Here is a 21,426-nt window from a genome sequence, read left to right as displayed (position 1 = left end):
CTTTCACCTCGCTGATTACTGAACCTGAGGGGCCGGCAGTAACCTACATTTGATCCTCGAGAACCACAGCCACCAACTTGGTGAACACAAACAGAAAAAAATTTAAAGGAATTCCGAGTTAAAATAAGATCCTGATTTTTAAAAAATCTCTAATGGATGAGATGAAGTAGGCCAAAAATAAAGTTAAATAAAAGTAGACAATTCCTTCCAATTAGGGGAGAAATGACAGGCATCAGACTGCTACATTTAAAAGAGTAAGATTTACATAAATGGAAAACAAATTCATTTACTATGGTCCTTTATTGGAACTAACAAGTCTGCAGCTGAGAATGTACAATTGAAACTTTCTGATAAAAGGCAACAGATTCAGTAAATAAAGTTAAATTGTTTTTTTCCTAAAGTAATTAAATTAAAATTGAATGTTCAAAGTTCAAGAGCATACTTTTTCTTTTTAAGGTAATATTTTTAAGGTAGCTTTAAAACTCTACAGTGAACTGAAATATACAAACTTCAAATAAAGCTTTAACAGCTGAGCTAGTACCATGAAATTCAAATTGGCTGCATTCTTCATTAACATATGTGCCAAACTAACTAAACAAGTGTGTACTGAGATTCTCAAATTTATGGTATAACAGTAAAATCTCATTTCAGATTCATGATAGAAAAGAAAAAAATATTATTTTCTGCTATTATATACACTAATTAGCACCTGCCTAGACAACCAGACCACCAAGCAATACGGTGGGGCTTTTAAGGCACATACAGAAAGACAACAGAAAGATAAAATATCATTCTTATCAGCTACTACCAAGGACCACATTGAATATATTTTATAATTACATGTATTTTCTTCTTTAAACTTTACAAAACTGTAGGAATGTCTCAGCCCTCAGATGTGAAGACAGGATAAGTGAAGTTAACTTGCTCAGGCCACACTTACTAAAAAGATAGCCAGGTTCTGTCCAAAGGAACCTCTAGCCTCAAAACTTGGACTGTCCCTAACAGCCCTCTGACAGGACCATGAAGAGAGCACCTGGTCAAGTTACTCATTGGCTAATAATAAATTTCAAACCAGAAATTCTGAAAAGAAAGTGAATATTTTGTTTTTGATGTGTTATATAGAGACTAAAAAGTAATAAAATATAGGTTAGTGAGCTAAAAGTTATAACTAACAACAATTGTAACCATGTTACTCTTAGGAGGAGCCAGGCTCAAATTTTGACTAAATAATTAAGTAGATGAGGATGGATTTCTCAAGACCTTCCAAAGATATTTATTAACTACTTTTGTAGGCAGAATAGTTAAAAGCTTTATAAAAACTTTAGTTTTTATTTGAGAGAAAAATTATTCAGTATGTGCATCAATGATGCAGAAAACAAACATTTATATTTCAATCATTTTCTATATTAATCTGACTGCAGGTAAATATATTTTCCAATAGGGTCTCTTCTATTTTAAATCAAATCTTGAACTTTCTAAAATATACTTTAAGGTATGTGATATTTTTTCAGCTTAGATGGTAAAATTTATGGGCAGTAATGTAAAAAAGTAAGTCAAGGGGAAAAAGCCATAAAACTCAATTTCACACAGAAATTTAAAAAGTTTGGTGTTGACCCTTCACCTAATATTCAAAATATTGAAATGAAGATAAATAGTTTTAAAAAATCATTTCAGATAAAAATTAATCAGACAAATCAAATAATATACATTTGTAAAAAGTAAGTTGAAGAGTAATTAGTAAGTAAAATATTTCGCCAGTAAAAGCCAGTAAGTAGTGGAAAGCGAGAAACACACATGTCTCTCTTCCAAGAGCTGTTTTCTTATTAAAAGACTTTAGATTTTTCTTTAAGTCGTATGATTGGCAATCAGATATAGGAAGAAGAGTTGTGTAAGTACATATTACTAATTAGAGGATGTTAAATAAAGTTGTTTTTTCTATTTCCTTTCCTCCTGGGAATTCCTTAGAGTTTGCAGTATGTATTAATGAACAATAATATACAGTTACAATAAAGAGGCTTTCTTATCAAGTAGTAAGTGGAAATAAAATTTTGGACTCTTGGCCCCACTGCCAAATAATACGAATAGAAAACAGAAGAAAAGAAATTTCAGATATGAAAATACTAGACTGTAAACTCCATGATGGCAAGCATTTTTATTTGTTTGGTTCTCTAAAGCAAATTACAGCCCGTGAGCCAAAATTCAGCCTGCCACAGTTTTTGTAAATAAAGCTTTATTGGAACACAGCCACACTCATTTGGTTATATAAGGTCTAAGGTTGCTTTTGTGCTACAATAACAAAATTTAATACTTGCAATAGAAACTCAGTGGCCCACACTGCCAAAAATAATGGCTGGCTAACCCTTTACAAAGAGTTTGCCAATCCTTTATACAGAGTATGCGTAGCCCAAGAATGGTGCCTGGTAGAGTCTAGATCTTTTTATAATGTGCTTAATAAAATAAACCCAAACATATAACAACTCTTTGCATAAGAAAATGTACTGTGAAAGAAAATTCCAAGGGCTACAGGTTTAAGTAGAAGCAGAGTGTATATAAATGGTAAACATCACTACAGAAAAGACCTCGTGAGGATCACTACACTTTATTAAGAATGACAAGTTTTAGCCATACTTATTTCCATAGGGAAAAGGTTTAGAATATCTACTACAAGTTAGATTGTGGAGTCCAAGTAAAAGAATAATAGTGACTTAAAAAGTAATACAATCATATTTCATGAACAACTTCAGTAATTTCTCCATCATGTATTGAATGCACTCTCATGGCCATTCGTAAAGTGATTTCTAACAATCTCCAGTGCCATCTTCCAATACATAACACTTTCTGCTTCAAATCAATGACTCATTACTTCTAACCAGTCATATTCATTTTTATGTAGCATCTTCCTTTCATATATCCTCTTCCTGGAAAGAATATCCTTTCAGAATATCACTAGCATAATTCCTGTATTTCCTTCCAAGAAGAGATCAAGCTCCATTGCTTCATTAAGGGTTTGTATAGTATCCAATATTCAATAGTCCTACTTCCTCTAAATCTCTGTGGCACAGATGCATAGAGTTCTGACATACAGCATGGCTCCTTTCATATACATATTTCTCATTTGACTTTAATTCTCTTAACACTAAACATAAAATCTTATCATTTCATAAGCCCAACTCCTATTTCTGTAAATGATTTTATATCTTCTTTTTTAAATACTTAACATTACATCAAAATCATATTCCTATGTGATTAGAAAGCCTCCGGAAAACACGTTAACAGCTATCAAGCCAGGATGTGCCTTTCTTTTATTTCTAATATAATAATGCCATAGCTAATATAAATAGTCACAGGTTCATTCATTCCTTTACTGAGCAATGCCTGTGAGCCAAGTTATAGAAATGTAAAAAATATTTTTTTAAAAAAAACATGGTTTTTCTGCCATAGGAAATGACAATTATTTACTTACTGAAAGTAGTAACATCTGTGATTTAAATAAGGAAGTAATGTTTGACATTTAAATCAGGAGGAAAAGAAATTATATGTGTGAAGTGAAAACTGATTTCAAGGTAATGAAACTGTGAATAAAGAGTTTTAGATGGAAATTGGTTCGTTATTTTTAAATAACATATAAGATGATGACTAAAAAGAAACAGCATCAGGAGGAATATAATGCTGTCTTTTCTATGTATCTATTTGTTTCCATTTCTAGGGATTTGAGGCAGTGGTTGGGGGATGAGCAACCACACGCCAATTGTCACTGACGTCCCATTCAAGGAACAATATCCAACCTAGTCTAGAAAGCAGCCTCTTTATGTAGGTCCAGCAAGATCTTTATTTTAAAAAACTTCATTATACCTCAGGCCATAATTATAGCTAAGTAGCTTTAAAATTTTTTCTAACACTGACTTCACATTTTTCTTACTTTCCTGAATTATATTTGACATTCAAGATGTTCTGCATTGTGTTTTCGATATGTAATTGCAATTCTTAGACTTTTTGACTTTGAAATCTAAATAAGAAAGCAACATGAACACATATGTGTCACTTTTTAAAATTACAGGTACACCTCCAAGATAGTGCGGGTTCAGTTCTAGACCACTGTAATGAAGAGAATATCATAATACAGAGTAAGCCACTCAAATTTTTTGTTTTCCCAGTACATACAAAAGTTATGTTTACGCTGTACTGTAGTATACTGAGTGTGTGATAGCAATTGTCTTAAAAATCAATGTGCATACCTTAATTAAATATACTTTATTGCTAAAAAATGCTAACATTCATCTGAGCCTTCGACAAGTCATAATCTTTTTGCTGGGGGAGGGATTTATCTTCAATTTGTAACAATTAGTATCAGCAAAGCTCACTAAAGTAACGTGCAATAAAATAAGGAACAGTAAGTCCTCACTCATCATCAATAAATTCTTAGAACTGCAGTGAAACGACATATAATGAAACCAATTTTATCACAGGCCAATTGATATAAACAAGAGTTTAGTTTCTACAGCATCTCATTGACATTATAACAAAAACAGCATTGAATAAAACGAGGTTATCTAAGGACCTGCTGTATGCCTGTAAGTATTCAGTAAGTGTTATTCAATTATTTATATCTCCAAAATTGGGAAGGCCCAAGAATTACTGGAATTTTGTACAAGAGAAGTTATTTTTGGAAACTTCAACTTACATCTCATGAAGGTGTATTTTTGTATTCCCACTAAATACATATTCAATTTTGTCAGAAGTTCTACTTAATTTCTTCCTTTCTGCTATACTGAATTGCTTAATTTGCTCTTGCCACCACCATGGAGCTAATGTGGTTCCCCTTATAAGCTATTATCACATTTAAAATCACTTTCCCCCACAAGCCAGCTTTAGTTACCTAACTCAGATAGCACTTCCTCTATCAGCTCACAGAGTAGCTCTTATATGTCAATATTTATCACATAATATAATTGTTTGATTTCTTGGCTATCACTCCACTTTGACTGCAAAACTCTGGAGAAAGACTATGTCCTGTTCATTTTTGTTTCCTTGCACCTGGCACAGAACTGATAACATGGCAAATTTTTGGGAAGATATCTAACTAAATGTGAAAAATCCACTTGGAAGCATTTCTAAGAAGAAGGGAGATGGCCGTTTCTCGCTCTTGACCATTGGTATCTATGATTCTGAGCAGCCTGCCAACTTTTTCTCTCCCACTGTCAACCTGACGCTAAAGTACCATTACTATCAAGTCCATGAAGAAGCTTAAAGATGCAACACAGGTGTTGGAAAAACACAAAACAGTTCTGCTTTCCACTATGAAAACTGGTGATACCTATATAAAGAGTTTATAAGGAATGTTAATCTCTTTGTCCCTTAAACGGGAAAGCCTCAGGAGATTTTCTTTATTAAGTACCCAATCAAAAGGGATTAAAAATGACTCAGCCAGAAAATAACTTCTAGTTCTGCAAAGAGATATCGTCCATCTTAAATGTGTTCTGTATATTGAAACTAAACACACCATGCTAACCAGTAACTGGTGGATTTTGTGAAATGCCTTCTATTGAATTAATCTACAGTAGGTTTATTTTTCTATATTATGCCCTTTTTGCATTAGGCTTGTCACTCATTTATTTTGTCCTAATATTTTTTCACACTGAGGTAGAAAGTAGGTAATAAATGACAAAAACATGTTTGTCGTTGAAATACTGGTTCAAAACTGAGACATAGCAATTAAATCTCATTTGTGATGATTGTGTTTCACAGGCAGTTAAAGACACATTAATACTGAGGAGCTATAATCTATGCATTTTTCTTTATTTTTTTCTTATGAAATAAATAGAAAAAGATGTAACATTTGAAGTTATTTAAAATTATATTTTTAAAGGAAATAAAGGCAAGAGCCATTTTGAAAACAACTAAGCTTGTTTAACTAAAAGTTATTCAAAGAAATTTCAATGTTTCTCCAGAGTTAAAAATTTTAAAAATAAGAAGGAAGAAAAAAGTGAAAGTAGTTACACCTCGGTGTATTTAACATTACCCCAAATTCAAGGTGAATTTCATATTTTGTTAACATTAACATTCAAGCCGAAGTAAGAATTCTAGGTAAATCAGCTTCAGCATCCAGATATTCCATAAAGCACGTAAGAGATGAAGTCTGGACTTACCACAGTCAGGAATATACACCAGGAAGGTGGTATGATTGTTCAAACATCCAGTTTTAAAAAAAAATTTAATCACATGCTTGGTAACTGATATTGCATCTGTCTTTTATAACTCATGATATGCTTATTATAATTCTTTGGCCAGAATTTAACCCATGTTCTAAGTTCTCAGTCACTAATCTAAGGCAACTTTTCAGCTTCCCTTTCTCCCAGTGTAAAGAAAGGAGAGAGAGAGAAGGAAGGAGGGAGGGAGTTTAGATTAGATAGATGATTGATTGATTGATAGATAGATAGATATAGACGGATAGATTACATAGATGATTGCTGATAAATTAAATAGATGATTGATAGATAGATAGATAGATAGATAGATAGATTGATAGATAAACGGTAAAAGAAAGAAGTTCGAAACACAAAACCAATAGTTCATAAATGTATTTCACAGGGCAATCATTAGATAGGCAAATATATGAGGCTGTGATTAAACTTCAACAAGGTAAACGTGCGTAGGTTAATAGTCTTGGGAAGGATGTGATGCACTTCGCTTGTTGCCCATGACAGAGGCCCATCAACCATTAGTTGAAAAATCAATTCATAATGTGCATTTCAATACATTTTTAAAAAACATAATAATTCTTATATAGAAAAAAAAAGCAGCAGAATAAAAAAAACTCATATAGCATTTTAAGTTCATAAGGCTATGTGGCCTATCAAGTAATGAAGTCATATTAACAAATAGTACAAAATTTTGACATTTCAATGTGCAGAAATCGAAGGGAAGGAGCCACAAATCACACAGTAGGAAATAAATCCATAACTTGTCTAACTTTTAAAAATGTCAAACATAAACATAAAAATCTTATAAAATTCAAGAACTAATCTTAAAAATGAATTTAAAATGAATCATTACCTATGTTATCCAGATAGTTTTTAGTGGACAAATTTTTCGAGAAAATTGCTTTAAGCTCTCCTTTCACTTGGCAAATTCATCTGGAATTCTGACTCTAAAGTCTATCATCAATTTACAGCAAAGTAAAATGTCTGCACAGATGTGATGAACAATAAAATTATTAGGATAATTTAAATGCTCGGCTTGTTCATCAGCCTAAGTGCTTTCTGTGATTATGATGTATACGTATGAAGTGGCAGTTGCCCCAAATGAAAACATTTCCATTAAGCATATGCTAAATCAACACCACTCTACATCCAAGCATAAATGAAGATAAAACACTCCACATTATGATTCAATTAAAAACCTCCAAGATACGTTACCTGCCGCCTCGAGCACTGAAAGGCACTACATGGATTCCCAGAGGCCCTCCATCGTTGGGGACGTGTACGAGCTTTACCATATCACTGTGAGACAATGATGAATGAGGGAGCATGAACATGGACTGTAAACAAACCAAACCGAAACAGAACAAAACAAACAAAAAAATACAACACAGACACACAATAGACAACAAAGTGAACAAAACAAAAATCCCACCAAGCACACATGCGTGTACATACACACTCTGGAATATAAGCATGGTGATGAAGGCAACATTAAACACTACATACCTGAACACTAGTCTGATGGCATGGAGGGAGAGCAATCGTCAGAGATAACTACATTAAAAATGACAAAGAACCATTTCTCTTGGACCACACTCTTCTGTGTCACACAAGTACACATTTTGCAAGTCAAATCTCTAGACTTCCACTGAAAAATTTCCACCCCAATATCTTCTTCAAGAACAATGAAGATCAAATGAATAAAGGTGATTCAACTACAAAGCACCTTATAATTTACAAAGTGCTTGCCTACATATGACACATCCATAACCCAATAAGGTCAAAGTTTTGCCCCTGTAGGGGGCAGTGCAGATGTGATCCAACTGTCCTTACTCCCCACATTCGACTACAATCCAAAGTCACCTTTTCTTAAATTGCTACAAGTGCAGGCTATAAAATTGCTTTCTCAAAGGGAACAGATATCCACTAAAAACGAAATTATGTTCAAAAAGTGTGTGTAATTGAACTTTAAGATCATGAAGTTACATATAAAGTAACATGAAGTTACTTCTATTACTTGACTAAAGTACTTTATTATTAATGCAATAAGCCCAAGTTTAATGAAAATTGGTGTACTTTAAAGAATGTAAATTCTCTAAACCATTTAAGAGATTTCACTCTCTGTGTAGATTTCTGTGTGTTGCTAAGCAATACTTATCTAACAATCAATATTTGGAAATAGCATTTTAATAAAATATCTAGTTTAAGCAACCTGGGCAATCATAAATAAATACTAATAAAATTAACAAAGGTCACAGAATAATTTTTATATGATGTAAAATGCCAATTCTTCAACTATATTTCCTAAATAAAAACCTGGGATTATTCTATATATTATGAATGTCCTGGTCTGAAGAAAATTAAAGAGACGGAGAGATCAAACAAATAAAAAAAAAAAAACAAAAAACCAAAAGTGTGCATAGATTTAATCACATATACAAATTAGGACAGAATAAAAAATTTCACCATACTAAAGTAACACTATTTAAATGGAATTTAAATTTTTTTATATTTTCATATTATTTTATAATTCTATTTTAGATATATTTAAAACTATTTAAACATCTATTTAATGATTAGTTTGTCAACCAATATGGTTACTTTATTAATTTTTTTATTCTACATACTTTCTAAAAAGAGCTATTACATAGCAAGTATTTCTTAAATATATTTATATATCCAAACATAATCTGATTCTAGAGCCTAATCTCACTGAGGAAGTTTTTACAGCCTTCTTGGGAAGACCAAAAGAAGACAATTAAGAGTTCAAATGTTAATCTTGATCCTCTAACTTTTGCCCAAAACGAAAGAAAAAGTTCAGAATGACTACCCTCCCTGTTCTAAGCTACCAAGGGAAGAAGTTCTAAAAACCTTTTCCATTTAAACATGCTAATATTTAAGATAATTGTACAGTTGTGATAACATAGGTAAGTTTTACTTTGTCCTTTTGTACTTAAAATCACATTCAAGGTTCCTAACTAATGACCTCTAATTTTTTATGAAATATTTGGAGAGATTCTATTTTCTCAAATCCAAATATGGCTAGTGCTTATATGATCCAACTAGTTTGTCAAGTAAAGTATGTCTACATTTTTTTTTTTTAGCAAAGCTGAAGAACAAACGAATGATCAAAATACTGACAAAGAAAGCAATCTGAAAACAGTTACAGTGCTGTTAACATGACAAACATTTTCAATCAAATACTATTTTATATTATAATTTAATAGTATTTGCCAAGGCACGAAACTCAGAACAGGTACATGTGAATTTCCATGCTATTCTTTTTACATTAGATAATTAACTCAATAGATGAAAGATGCTCTCTGGACAACAAACCAATGCAAGGCATGTTTTTAACTCAGCACGAACATTCCGCATGCTATACGCTTTTGGAATACTTGCTGGTATCAATGATGCTATATGTATATTATAAATTTAGTTAAAACCATCAGTAACTTACTCCAGAGAAAAGCTGGGTATGTTTTCCAAACTAGTGTCAGCATGTCCAACGGGTTCAACACGGCTGTTGTCTTCTTCTGTCCCATCCTCATCCTAGATGGTACAAAACAAAGAGAAGTACACTTTGAGTTAGGTTTATTTCTATAAAGTGAAAGAAAACTGGACAAAAGTGAAGTCTAATAGGCATGATGATCATGTTATAATTAGGTCTTTCATCTAGAGAATATGGGTATGTATATATGAAAAGCTGTATTTTAAAGCAATAATCTCCTGAGTTAGCATATCCCAGGAGGCGAACAAGATATCACTGTGACAAAAAAAAAAAAAATTAGAACTTCTACTTAATGTTAACATTCTTATTTTTACTTTACTTTTTGATGAATGTTTTAGGAAGTAATTATAGGTTACTACAATGTTATATTAATAAATAAATGTGCATGAAAAGAGGATGTATGTTTAAAATTTTACTAAACAGTTGAGTCCATTATAAATTTTAATTACTATGAAAATCTTCAAAGTCATATTTGTCAGTTCCTCAGTGCCACTAACACAACTTGTTAAAATGAGTATGCGGTAAGTACAAGCCTTGACTCAAATCCTTCATCGTATGAAATTTCATGTAAAGTTACCCTGAGCCAATTAACTATTTAGAGTTATCTACAAATCCATCAAAATCTTAAGTTATAAAGAATCACTTCTGTTTACTTCTGTTCAGGCCCTAGCAGAGGGAAAGGCACACATAGCAACATAATCAATACCCACCTTTGTATCATTACTTATACAAAGGCAATATTTGTTAAAAAAAAAAAAATTATGTTCCAACATGTTGTAAAACTGGGACTGGGTAAGTAGGCTGGTACTCCAAATGGTGCCATATGGAATAAATGTGATGGTTCATAAAAATAAATGAAATGTCACTGAAGAACACGCCTTACTTTATAATTTTGGTCATTGTCTGTTTGTTAAGGGGTTCAATAACAGTTAGATTGGCTTCTCAGGATCATTTGGATAATGATAACATGCCTGACTTATATCAGTGATCTTGGAACATTTAGAAAAGACTCAGGATCTCCAAGTCCAGTGGCTTCACCATGGATCCACTGTGTCTGGCGCCCAGTAGGTACTCTGTAAATACCATGCTGATAAAAACAAAATCATCCCTAGGAATCTCTGGGGTAATAAGTTTCTAAATACAACAAAAATAAAATTAACTTAATCTATTTCTTAGAAATTTATGTTTATAATTTATATACATTTAATTTGTTAGGTTTATCCTTTCTACTATGTAAATTAGACCATAGTGATTTATAATTACTGTTTAAAATGAAATCATTAAACCATCTACATGAAAGTCCACCATTAGAGAAAAATTTGATATTTATAATTACGTATTTGAGAGACTCATAATAGAAAGGTATATGCTGTCAACAGAGACATCACATCGATCAACAAAATGACATGCAAAGGTTTTAAGTTCAAGATAGTGTCAAACAATATTTTAAAGTTTCGAAGCAATATTAAGTCAAGGTAGAACAGTTGATAATGTCTAATCGGCATTTCCTCTGAGAATTTACCAAAATAAGAAGCTGCACGACTGCATTTTTCTATGAGTTGTAGATGGGCTCCATGGGTCCTCAATGATGGGCACCGCATAGAGCCAAACTACTCTAAGACTGATGGTCCTGTGTTTTGAGAGGCTCTCATACGCACTTCTTAGTCATTTATCTCTTTTAAGCACCAGCATATATTTCAAAAGTTAACTGAACCTGCCTAAGAACCACACTTTGAATGTAAACAATTCCCCAAATTATGCTTTTCCTCTGGGAGTGGAACAGAGGAGGAGAGCAAACTGACTGTTTATAAATCAGATGGAAAACATAAAGATAACCTTACAAATTAAAGATATTTTGTTTCAGGATTCACTAACAATTTAAGCACTACTGAAATGCCTCCACGATGTGTAGGTAACCAGCTGAAACACCTGTCTTGCACTAGGAAACACCACATAAATGAGATGTCCCAAACTACGGTGATAAAACAGTAACTGGTCATTTACACATTCACACAGTAGCCATTATCAGGTCCCCAAAAACTGTGGCATATTATTTCATTTAGCTGCATGTAGTGTTCAGTTTAGATAGCAACATTCACTGCCCTGAGGCTGAGCTGCAATTGCTGTGGATATCACAACTTAGAATTTCCCCACTTCTAGATGTGTAAATATCAGCTCTTATAGTGCTTATTTTGTTTTATACTTTTAACAAGCTGTAACGGAACATAGTTACTTTTAGCAAGAGTAATACATTGAATTCCATTATAACCATAGTCTAGTAGACACCCCCTGACCTGCACGGGTACATTTCAAGACCCTCAGAGGGTGTTTGAAACCATGGAGAGTAACAAACCCCGTACATATTGTTCTTTTCCTATACATACACAACTATGATAAAGTTTAATTTATAAATTAGGTACAGTAAGGAATTAACAATAATAATAGAACAATTATAACAATGTACTGTGATAAAAGTTACGTGAATGTGGATCCCCACCCCCACTCCCACCCTGTAACGGATCTGATAGGTGACTAATGGGCAGGATGTGCATACAGCCTGGAGACCCTGGACAAAGGAGTGAGTCATGTCTCAAGGGGAACAAAGTATAATGGCACACAACTTAAAATTTATGAATTGTGTTATTTCTGAAATTTTCCACTTAATGTTTTCAGACTGCTGTTGGCCATGGGTAACTGAAGCTATGGAAGGCAAAACCATGGATAAGGGGGGACTACTGTAAATGAATCTCAGTACTATTTATGTCAAGTCAATACTGAAGGTCTATAGTATTAATTTAAACTATGCAGTGTTAAAAAATGCCAGGAGTCAATATAGTTTTTTAATTCTTTCCTCTCTCTCTCCATTTTATAGAAGGGTATAGTGGTTAAGAGCTCAGATTAGAGCATTAAACAGAACTGGGTTTAAAGGCCAATTCTACCATATGTTAATTTTATATCCTTAGGCAAGTTACATACTCCTTCTATTATTTCTATCCCTGTTTCTGTAAAATAGAAATAAAAGAAGATTCTTAGGAATACTGAGAAAAATAAGTAAGATATGCCTGACAAATAGTAATTGTCCAGTAAATACTAGCTGTTATTGAAAAGAGAATAAATAATAAATACATGACATATAAAACACACCTCAAATGTTTTAGGGTAATGTTACACAACTATGAGATAGTTTAAGAGTATATAGTCGTCATCCGCTCATACTTTGTGTCTTGCAATACAATGTAATATGAAACATATTACCTATGAATTAAATACAGAATGTATTATCTACATTTTAGAAGCTTGCATAAAACCCAGTATTTGTTGTGCTTTACTACATACAAAATACTTTCATGGTAAAATGCCTTTGCAATGAGGAAACACATTAAAAATATATAAAAAAAACTAAATACTGTGTATAATCAAGTAAATGGCAGGAGGAGGCAAACACTATGGATTATCAGTTGAGGAAATTTTCAGAGAAAACAGATGTCAAGAACTATGAAGGGTCTATGATTTTACCCTACTTGAAATCTCATAAGTTAACCTGCCATGGCTTCATGGTTGCTAGAAGAAACAAGATTCCTGGATCAGAGACAAAAGACAGTTTACTATAGCAAATGCACTAGTTAAAGTAACAACCTTTCATTTACTGGTTCCTCAAATTATCACATGGTGATGTGTAGACGGCCAGGAGACACTGGCACACACAGAAGAAATCTGAATTTAGGGAACCTAAATTTTTTATATAGACAGCAAGCATGCCTGCTCATTGCTATGGATGGAGACACAATGCTTATTTTCTAAGGTTGGTTGCTGTACACACATCCTTGAAAGTATAGTCTAGAACGAGATGTATAAAAATGCAAGAAAACTATGGAGAACTATTTCTCAATGACAGAGTTTAACCTTTGCATTGCCAAATGTTAGCATTTATATGATTATTAGCAAACCAAACCTAGAAATATCATTAATAAAAGCCCTAGGATAATATCTTCATTGTTATGAAGTAACTAATAACATTAAATTCTATTAGATAAAAGAGTCATAACTCCTATACCAAGGATTAAATTATTTTTCAGTGTAGAACTATGTTGAACCAAACCAAAAAAATTAAGTGTAAAAGTTAAAAAAAATTTGAGGCAGACATGTAAGGTCTTTACTTCCCATGGACCCTTTTGATGAGCTGTTCTCCAGAAAAACCCATGAAATTCAATAATACAATGGACAGAACCCAAGGAAAGTCCTGGAATATGGTGAAAAGACAGCCCTGAGAAGCAAAAACCAGTTCACATTAGAGCAGCAGAATGAAAGGTCTAAGATATCAATTTCCAGGAGAAAAAGAAATTAATAATTGGTCTGATATTTTGACCATTTGGGAAATATTCTGAAAAACTTGATACAGAATGTGTATGTGGGGTGTAGAGGAGTGTTAAAGATATGAACAGAGAAAACAAAACCAATTTTTAAAAAGTCAAACCAATTAGTTCCAGGAATAACAAAAGAAAATTTGTAGGAGAGGATATTTAATCAGAGTGCCAACTAGGTTAGGCAGAGAGCAATTCTTACATTACCATATAATGTGACACTGGCTGTCGATTTAAACTTTTAATACAACAACACCGAGAGGACGGGTACATGGTACATGGAAAGTAAAAGTGGTACAAAAGGAAAACCTCTCATCCTCCTAATGGCAAGTCAACAGATGCCATAAATCGTTTACTTAACAAACATAGAAGTAATTATCCAAACAAACATCTACATAAAGGGAAACAGGACAGGGAACCAGGAGGAGTAGGACAGAGAGACTAACAGTTTTTAGTTATTTTTATTCTGATTACATATTTGACAATCCCATGAGGACAGAAGGGCTCTTTGGGTCCAACTACACATCCACACTCTCAAGGCACTCACAGGGCACCTGGCATCAGATTTACTTCAAAGGATACAAGGAAGGAAACCCAGCTGGCCAGCAAGGCAGCAGCCTGCTTTTGTCCTTGGGAGGAACAGTCTGCACAACTGTCCAGGAGCTCTCCTTGTGGGTTCTCCAGACAACAGCTCAGGTGCAAGGAAAGACTCTTGCGTGACCTGGTTGCAAGCACTGCCATGGCTTGCAAGTCTCTTGACTCAGAGAAGCCAGTATCTCTTACGACAATACCATAGCCATAACTGCTTGTCAGATATTCACAGCTTTCCAGGTCCAGATGGAATTTACCAGAGTTCACTTTTACCATACAAAAGTAGTTGATGAAAGCCTTTATCAGACTTCCAGAAAAGGGAAGCCAAAAAATAACCAAAGTTTAAATTCTCAAGCAGAAGGCGAAAAAGATTTTTATTAACACTTTATATCCTATTCTATTGATCTAAGCAAAAATTTTTAAAAGACGAAGGAGTCAAAGAAGAGAAAAGAATTGATAGAATAATGAACATTTGATAAGCTTCTGTGACAAGGATGAGTTTTATATCAGGTTAGAAAATTAATTTTAGACAACTGGAAATAAATGTATCATGTGAACCTATTGGTTCTCTGCTTTTAGTAAAAATTAATATTCTCACTCTCTTTCATAATACTAATAATATAAAGGCTAACCCTCAATTGAAAGACTGCCAACTGAAAAAGCCAATAGATTCTGAAATCACAAGCACTCGCTGTTTAAGAAAATGAAATCTGACTAAACTCCTAACTACCTTTTTATTTGAAAAATTACCAATTAGATTTTTTCCTACTTGAGTATGAACATGTTTTCTACAGTTGCAGATTTAAAAAAAAAAAAAAAGAAAGAAAGAAAGAGATACAAAAACTTAAGTGGATGCTACTGCAAAGAAGGACAGGATTTTAAATTAGAACACTTAAAAGTTGAATCTGGCCTCCACCATTCACCTATTAACTAAGGGAGGCAAATTCTGTACCTGATTTATTTAGAAAACAAAGAAAACAAAAGTACAGTGCTTTATAGGAACTTCATAAAACTTCATGTAGAAAACAATTACCTGCATATATCTACATTCAAACTTTGAGTTCCAAAGAAGTAATATTTTCAATATTTATTACTTGAAAGAAAAGCCCACAATTTTAAGAAATGATTTATCACTTTAAGGACATTTTATAAAAACTAAAGTTATACCCACCTACATACCCACCTATATACCCACTTTTGATTTTTGTCTAAGAAGCACAAAAAGAAATAAAGTTCTGATGATACCCCATTAAAAAATTTTTCAACATTTTTCATCATGTTTTTATAATTATTTTTAAAAGTAAGGTAATTTAATTGGTTCAATTACATTGCTACAAATATCCTCAACTAAATGGTCTTTTTCATACTCTTTAGAGTATCTACAAGATACTTGAAACTTGCATGAGAGACATGTAAACTATTAATAGGCTATAGTATCCCAGAGAAAGTATTTACTTGGATGTTGACAGCAAGAGTTAAACCACTTTTAGGGTGTTCACACCTGATGGAACATAATTCCAAGGGGACTCTGTTTCCAAGTCCCCTAAGTGCCACAAATAAGATTCCAGAAGGCTTTTGTGTTAATGTTGCCACTACTTGATTAATTAGTCAAATCTCCAGAGAAAAGTAAGTTCCCATCAAACCTGGAAAACAACTGAAAATATGTGGGAAAGGGGACGTTACACCTAAAAATTAGAAATCTGAGCAACTTTCAAAAGAAATAAATTCAGGAAATGTATAATAAAATTTTACTTCATGATCATTATATTCCAATAGAATAAAAGTACTTCTGAAAAAAAATTTAATTCAAATATTTTTAAGGTCAGATAATAAACAAGACTTTTTAAATTAAAAATACCTTCTAAAGTAAAAATACAGGGGGGGAAATTTATAGATGTTACACTTTTAAATGAAGTGCTGTTAATTATAAAACTGTGCTCTACAGAACCCAGAGCTCAACATCAAATAATTTTGGATTATATGAAGAATAATCCAGTACCTGTGATGTTGAATACTATATGTGAGCTTTATCCCGTCAACGAGATTCCTAAATTCTCATCTGAAGCTGATACTGATCAAATGGAACAGCAAACATAGTATCTAACACAGTTCATGAAATTTCCATTTAACACAGAAATAAAACATTTTCTGTCTTGAAATATACACAACATGATTCTACACAACCCAAGGCAAGAGAAGAGTCTATAACAAAAAAGCAGATGGTGTTGATTTATGGCAGCTATCTAACCACAGAGAACAACAAAAAGTATGTATCTTTGCACCTGTTACACACAGAGTGGAATCTCAAAATTAAGTTCCAAAATTTAAGTCTGCTTCTCATAGTTTATGAGAATTTCAGGGCAAGAAGGACTCTTATTGGAAGATACCTAGTCCAATATCCAATCATCTGCTGGAATCTCCTTCCCTTCTTCCATTTTTCCTGTGTCCATGATACACAAAGGAAGCCTTACACACTAATGCTTACTAGGAATCGCTGAGTTCAATAACTAAGCCCAGCAGCCCACCTGGCATCCTCTGTCTCACTCTTATCCTCTCCCAAACAGATGAGTTTGCAAGTATCTATCGTGACTTCAGCAATACTAAGGCATTTGTTGCGCATGGAGGGCAGCTGCACTATTCATAGTCCCCCACACACTCTGATGGCCAAACGGAGGCCCATCAGGTAACGTGATTTTAATCAGTCTGATTAATCTGGTTTCAGATGTGGCTTGTTTCCCATAATAACACCAATTTGGTTTTTTTTTTTTTGGAACTTTCCTGAAAAAAATACTCTGACTTACAGATTGTTAAAATGTACAGATTTTGTAATCTGACCAATCTTGCTTTTCTAACAAAAACATTCTAATCCTTATTGAGGACATTTTAAAATGTTTTATTTTGGGAGTGAAATAGGTAATACATGGGTAAGTAAATAATGCTTATCTTACTCAGTGGTACATTAAAAGATCATTATTTTAAGAAAACTATGTATAACTTTTCATTCAAAAAATCAATTTCCCCTTGGCTTAAAAATGATTTCAAATTAATAACTGATTCATTAGGGTAGGAACTAAATTTTTAAATAAATATTTATTTAAATCAATAACAAATACAAAATCTAAACAAGGATGTACTGCTAATAAGTGTAGAACCCTTCTTAAAATGACAAGAAACTTACAAATTTTAAAATTTATAACAAAAATAAAAATGATCATCACTGGTATGTACAGAGGATTTATGACATGCCTGTTACTAAATACACTTCTTTTCTTTCATCCTCAATACAACCTTGATTTTATCCTTAACACAATCCTTAAACATATTTCAATAATCGAAACATATGGGATTTTTCATGAATTAAGTATGTACAGTCTTTTTTCCAAACTTAACTGAGCAACGTAACCACATTCAAAGTTCCGAATGTTTTGAGCATAGTGTTGTTTGGATAACAGAGCTGTGTTGTTGACATGCAAAATGTTCATTAATAAGGCTTAATGAACATTCTGCATGAAATTACATCCAGAAGCATACTGGACCCACCCAGCATGAGAAAAGATTAATGAACAAACCGCCTCTGCCTAGCCCTTATCCATCTCACCAGCCCTACTTTCTTAATCTGAATCTAAAAAATAACTTTATTTCATAAGTTTGTTGTAATGGACTCATGGATATCACTACATGCAAAGTACCTTATATATAAAAATTATAGCTATTTAGGGAAAATAGAAAGAACTAATTTTACTGAACACCTAGAACACCACAAACCGTGTGTGTGTGTGTGTGTGTGTGTGTGTGTGTGTGTGTTTTCATTCTTTCATTTAATTGTCCCAACAAAGTAGGAATTCTTATTATGAGAAAATTAGACCGAAAAAAGGTTTCACATTTTTTTTAGTGACATAGTTGGGATTTTGAAAATTGCATCAAGACCCATGGTTCTTCAGTTTCACTATGTTTTTTCACTCAATTTTATTCACAGAAGAGTGACCCAGAACTATTAATAATATATGGGACCCTAGCCAAAAAGTTGAAGTCTCAGGGCCAGAATCTGTGAGAAAAGAAAATTTATGTTGTAAAAAAACGTATATTAAATTCTGAACATATAATAAATATAGTTTCATATAGAGATAGAATTACTATTAAAATATTTGTTTTGTAAATTTTCATTTTAGGAGAAACAAACAAAAGGATTTTATCAGTGGCAAGACTATAAGTGATTGTTACTATGTCTTTATAACATTAAGTAAGGAGAACATCTTTTAGAAATAAAGGCTATTCTTTTTTTTTTAGTCCTTACAATACTTTTTATAAATTATTTTTCATTACATAATATCATTATATTATAATTTCTCTAAAAAGTGACTTTGCAAAGAGTCAAGGGCCTAGAATGAAAACAACATTATAGGGAAGTACAAAGATGGAAGGAATTGTTCATTGATATTGATGCAAATCATATTAATCAATCCTAGAAGTCAAGCAGAATGGTTTTTTTTAAAAAAGTCAATGTCTTGGTGTAATATTCTGAATGGCAAAAAAGTTTAAGATGAGAGAAAAGACTGGCAAGATGCTATATCAAATAAATAAGGTAACTAGAGGAAATTTCAGTTAAACAGAACCAAAGAAAGAACGAGGAGTGAAGAAGAGTCACACACACATGGCAAGTTCATCATGGGGCTGTGCAGTCCACAAAAGCCTAACAGGGCTTTCAATAGGTAGCAAGATACACATTTTACCATGTTCCTTGATGAAAAATATGTATTTTGTTATTATTAATTTTGAAGGGCCTCATAAGTAAACATTTCACAATCCCAAAGTCCTACATCTCATTATCTTAAATTATTAATAAACAAGTAAAGAGTAACACATGAGTCATAACAAAATCCACTCATGTAAATATGTGTTAGAGTTTGCACTGGTTTATTATATTCCAAGGCACAAATAAAATGTAGTCATTAAGTTACTTGAAATCAATAAATAAGTTGGATTAAGTAAATAGTTTTCAAAAGAAATCTTGCTTTCACTCAATTTTCTAGTTGAATTAATGAAGCAAAAGCGAGTGGATAGATATCATGAGGATCAAACAAAATGAAACTATTAACATGTTCGACACAAGCTCCATAGCTCTGATAATTAGTCTGAATGCTTGATTTTAAATAATGGTTTGAAAGTTTATAATAAACTTAGAGATAAACATTAAAAAAAAACTAGCTATGTATTATTGCACTGTCACTAATGTCCAGAATGTCATAAATGCCAGACAAAAATCAAGACATTAAACAAAGATACTAATTCAAAGTATCAAACATGTGTTATATTTGGTATGGCAGCTTAGCCTGGGGTTAAAAACATGTATTATGTATACAGAATGATTTTTAAAATTATGCAACTTCTCTGCCTCAGTTTACTCATTTATAAACTGGGGAAAAAAATAGTATCTACTGAGTTTCTATAAGGATTAATGAGTTATTCGATGCAAAACTTTTGTAACACTGCCTCACAACTATTAAATAATAGATGTTAAACACTGCCTTCCACATAAAAGAAAATAAAACTTGATTTATAACATCATTTGGTTTTAAAAACAAGTCTATCTCCTTTCTTACATAGAACTAAAGTGTAGTTATAGTAATTAAGGTCTGCCATGTTCTCTAAGACAACAACGTACAGATATGAGATGACTTCCACCTTTTCTAACTTACCTTTGGTATTTTCTTCTAGTCTTTCGAAATCATATAGGCTTTATTTATACAGTCACAGTAATAAAATATAAATATTTTAATTAATGTATAGTTTTAGTTCAAAATTCATAGAAACCACTTTTATGATTTACTATTTCACCAATTCATTTATTATAGCACCTTTTAAAACTCCAGTAATTATGGATTTCTAAATAAAGATATTTTAATATTTAGACTCTTTCTTTGAAAGAGTCTAAAATAGAATGTTTCAGGTGACACGATCATTTTAAGATGCTCAGTGCCAAACTACTTTCTAAAAGGACCAAAATGATTGATATCACTAGCAGCCTCATATCAAAGTGTCCATATCATAGCTTTCTTTGTCTGTATTGGAAGACGATTCTCCACCAGACTCTTGAATATTTTCATGTCTTGAGAATAGAGATAGTATCTCCCTCCCAACTGAGGGGTAGGCACTCTAACTACCCATGGCAGAAGAGCCAAGTTTCGGCAGCGTGGGGTTCCTCTGATATAACATAAACCACAGTGCATGCAGGCCTCTCTCTGAGCCCATTGGCAACACTTCCATGGGTTTTGGGGCGAAGGGAATGGAATCAAATACACTGACACTTGTAGGACTTGCTGTGCTTAAAGTAAATAAAATCGTTCATCTCTGACCCAGAAGTTTCATGTCTTCTGTCAGCATCCATGAAACTGTGGCAGGCTCACTTGTTGGCTTACAAACAGGATAAAATCTTCTCAGTTCCTGATGGCTGCCATGACCCCCCAAACTCCCAACACACACACACACACAACCACCACCACCACCCCCCACTTAAGCTGACCAGCAAGAAGTCTTGGTGCTTTTCTATTTGAAATTATGATTATTCATGAGGTTGAATATATCATGTTTGTAAAATGGTTACATACATTCTTGGTTCATTTTCATCTTATGTAAAGTGGAGGTGGTAATATAGTGCTTTATAAAAGCAGTGTGCTCCTTTCATTGCCTTCTTCTTGCATTAATAGGGACACATGCTTCACTTCCTGCCACTTTTCCTTTCATTCACGCCCCAAAAGATATCAAC

General features: G+C 32.9%; 1 protein-coding gene across 15 annotated transcripts in view; it reads right to left on the bottom strand.

Moving 5' to 3' along the window:
• Positions 1-21,426, bottom strand: part of PARD3 (par-3 family cell polarity regulator) — a 592,207-nt gene that overhangs the window by 261,439 nt on the left and 309,342 nt on the right. For 14 of the 15 annotated variants that reach the window (XM_036226846.1, XM_036226876.1, XM_036226877.1 and 11 more), the window contains exons 6-7: positions 9,661-9,752; positions 7,416-7,499 (exon numbers count right to left, since the gene is read on the bottom strand). In XM_036226846.1, coding sequence (XP_036082739.1) covers positions 7,416-7,499; positions 9,661-9,752 — 176 coding nt within the window. The remainder of the gene's footprint in view (positions 1-7,415; positions 7,500-9,660; positions 9,753-21,426) is intronic. The other variant, XM_036226864.1, reaches the window with a different exon arrangement.

This window comes from Rousettus aegyptiacus, unplaced genomic scaffold (genome assembly GCF_014176215.1).
Source record: "Rousettus aegyptiacus isolate mRouAeg1 unplaced genomic scaffold, mRouAeg1.p scaffold_m13_p_10, whole genome shotgun sequence".
Lineage (NCBI taxonomy): Eukaryota > Metazoa > Chordata > Mammalia > Chiroptera > Pteropodidae > Rousettus > Rousettus aegyptiacus.
Note: the sequence above shows the minus strand (reverse complement) of the source record. Positions and strands in the feature narration are given on the sequence as shown.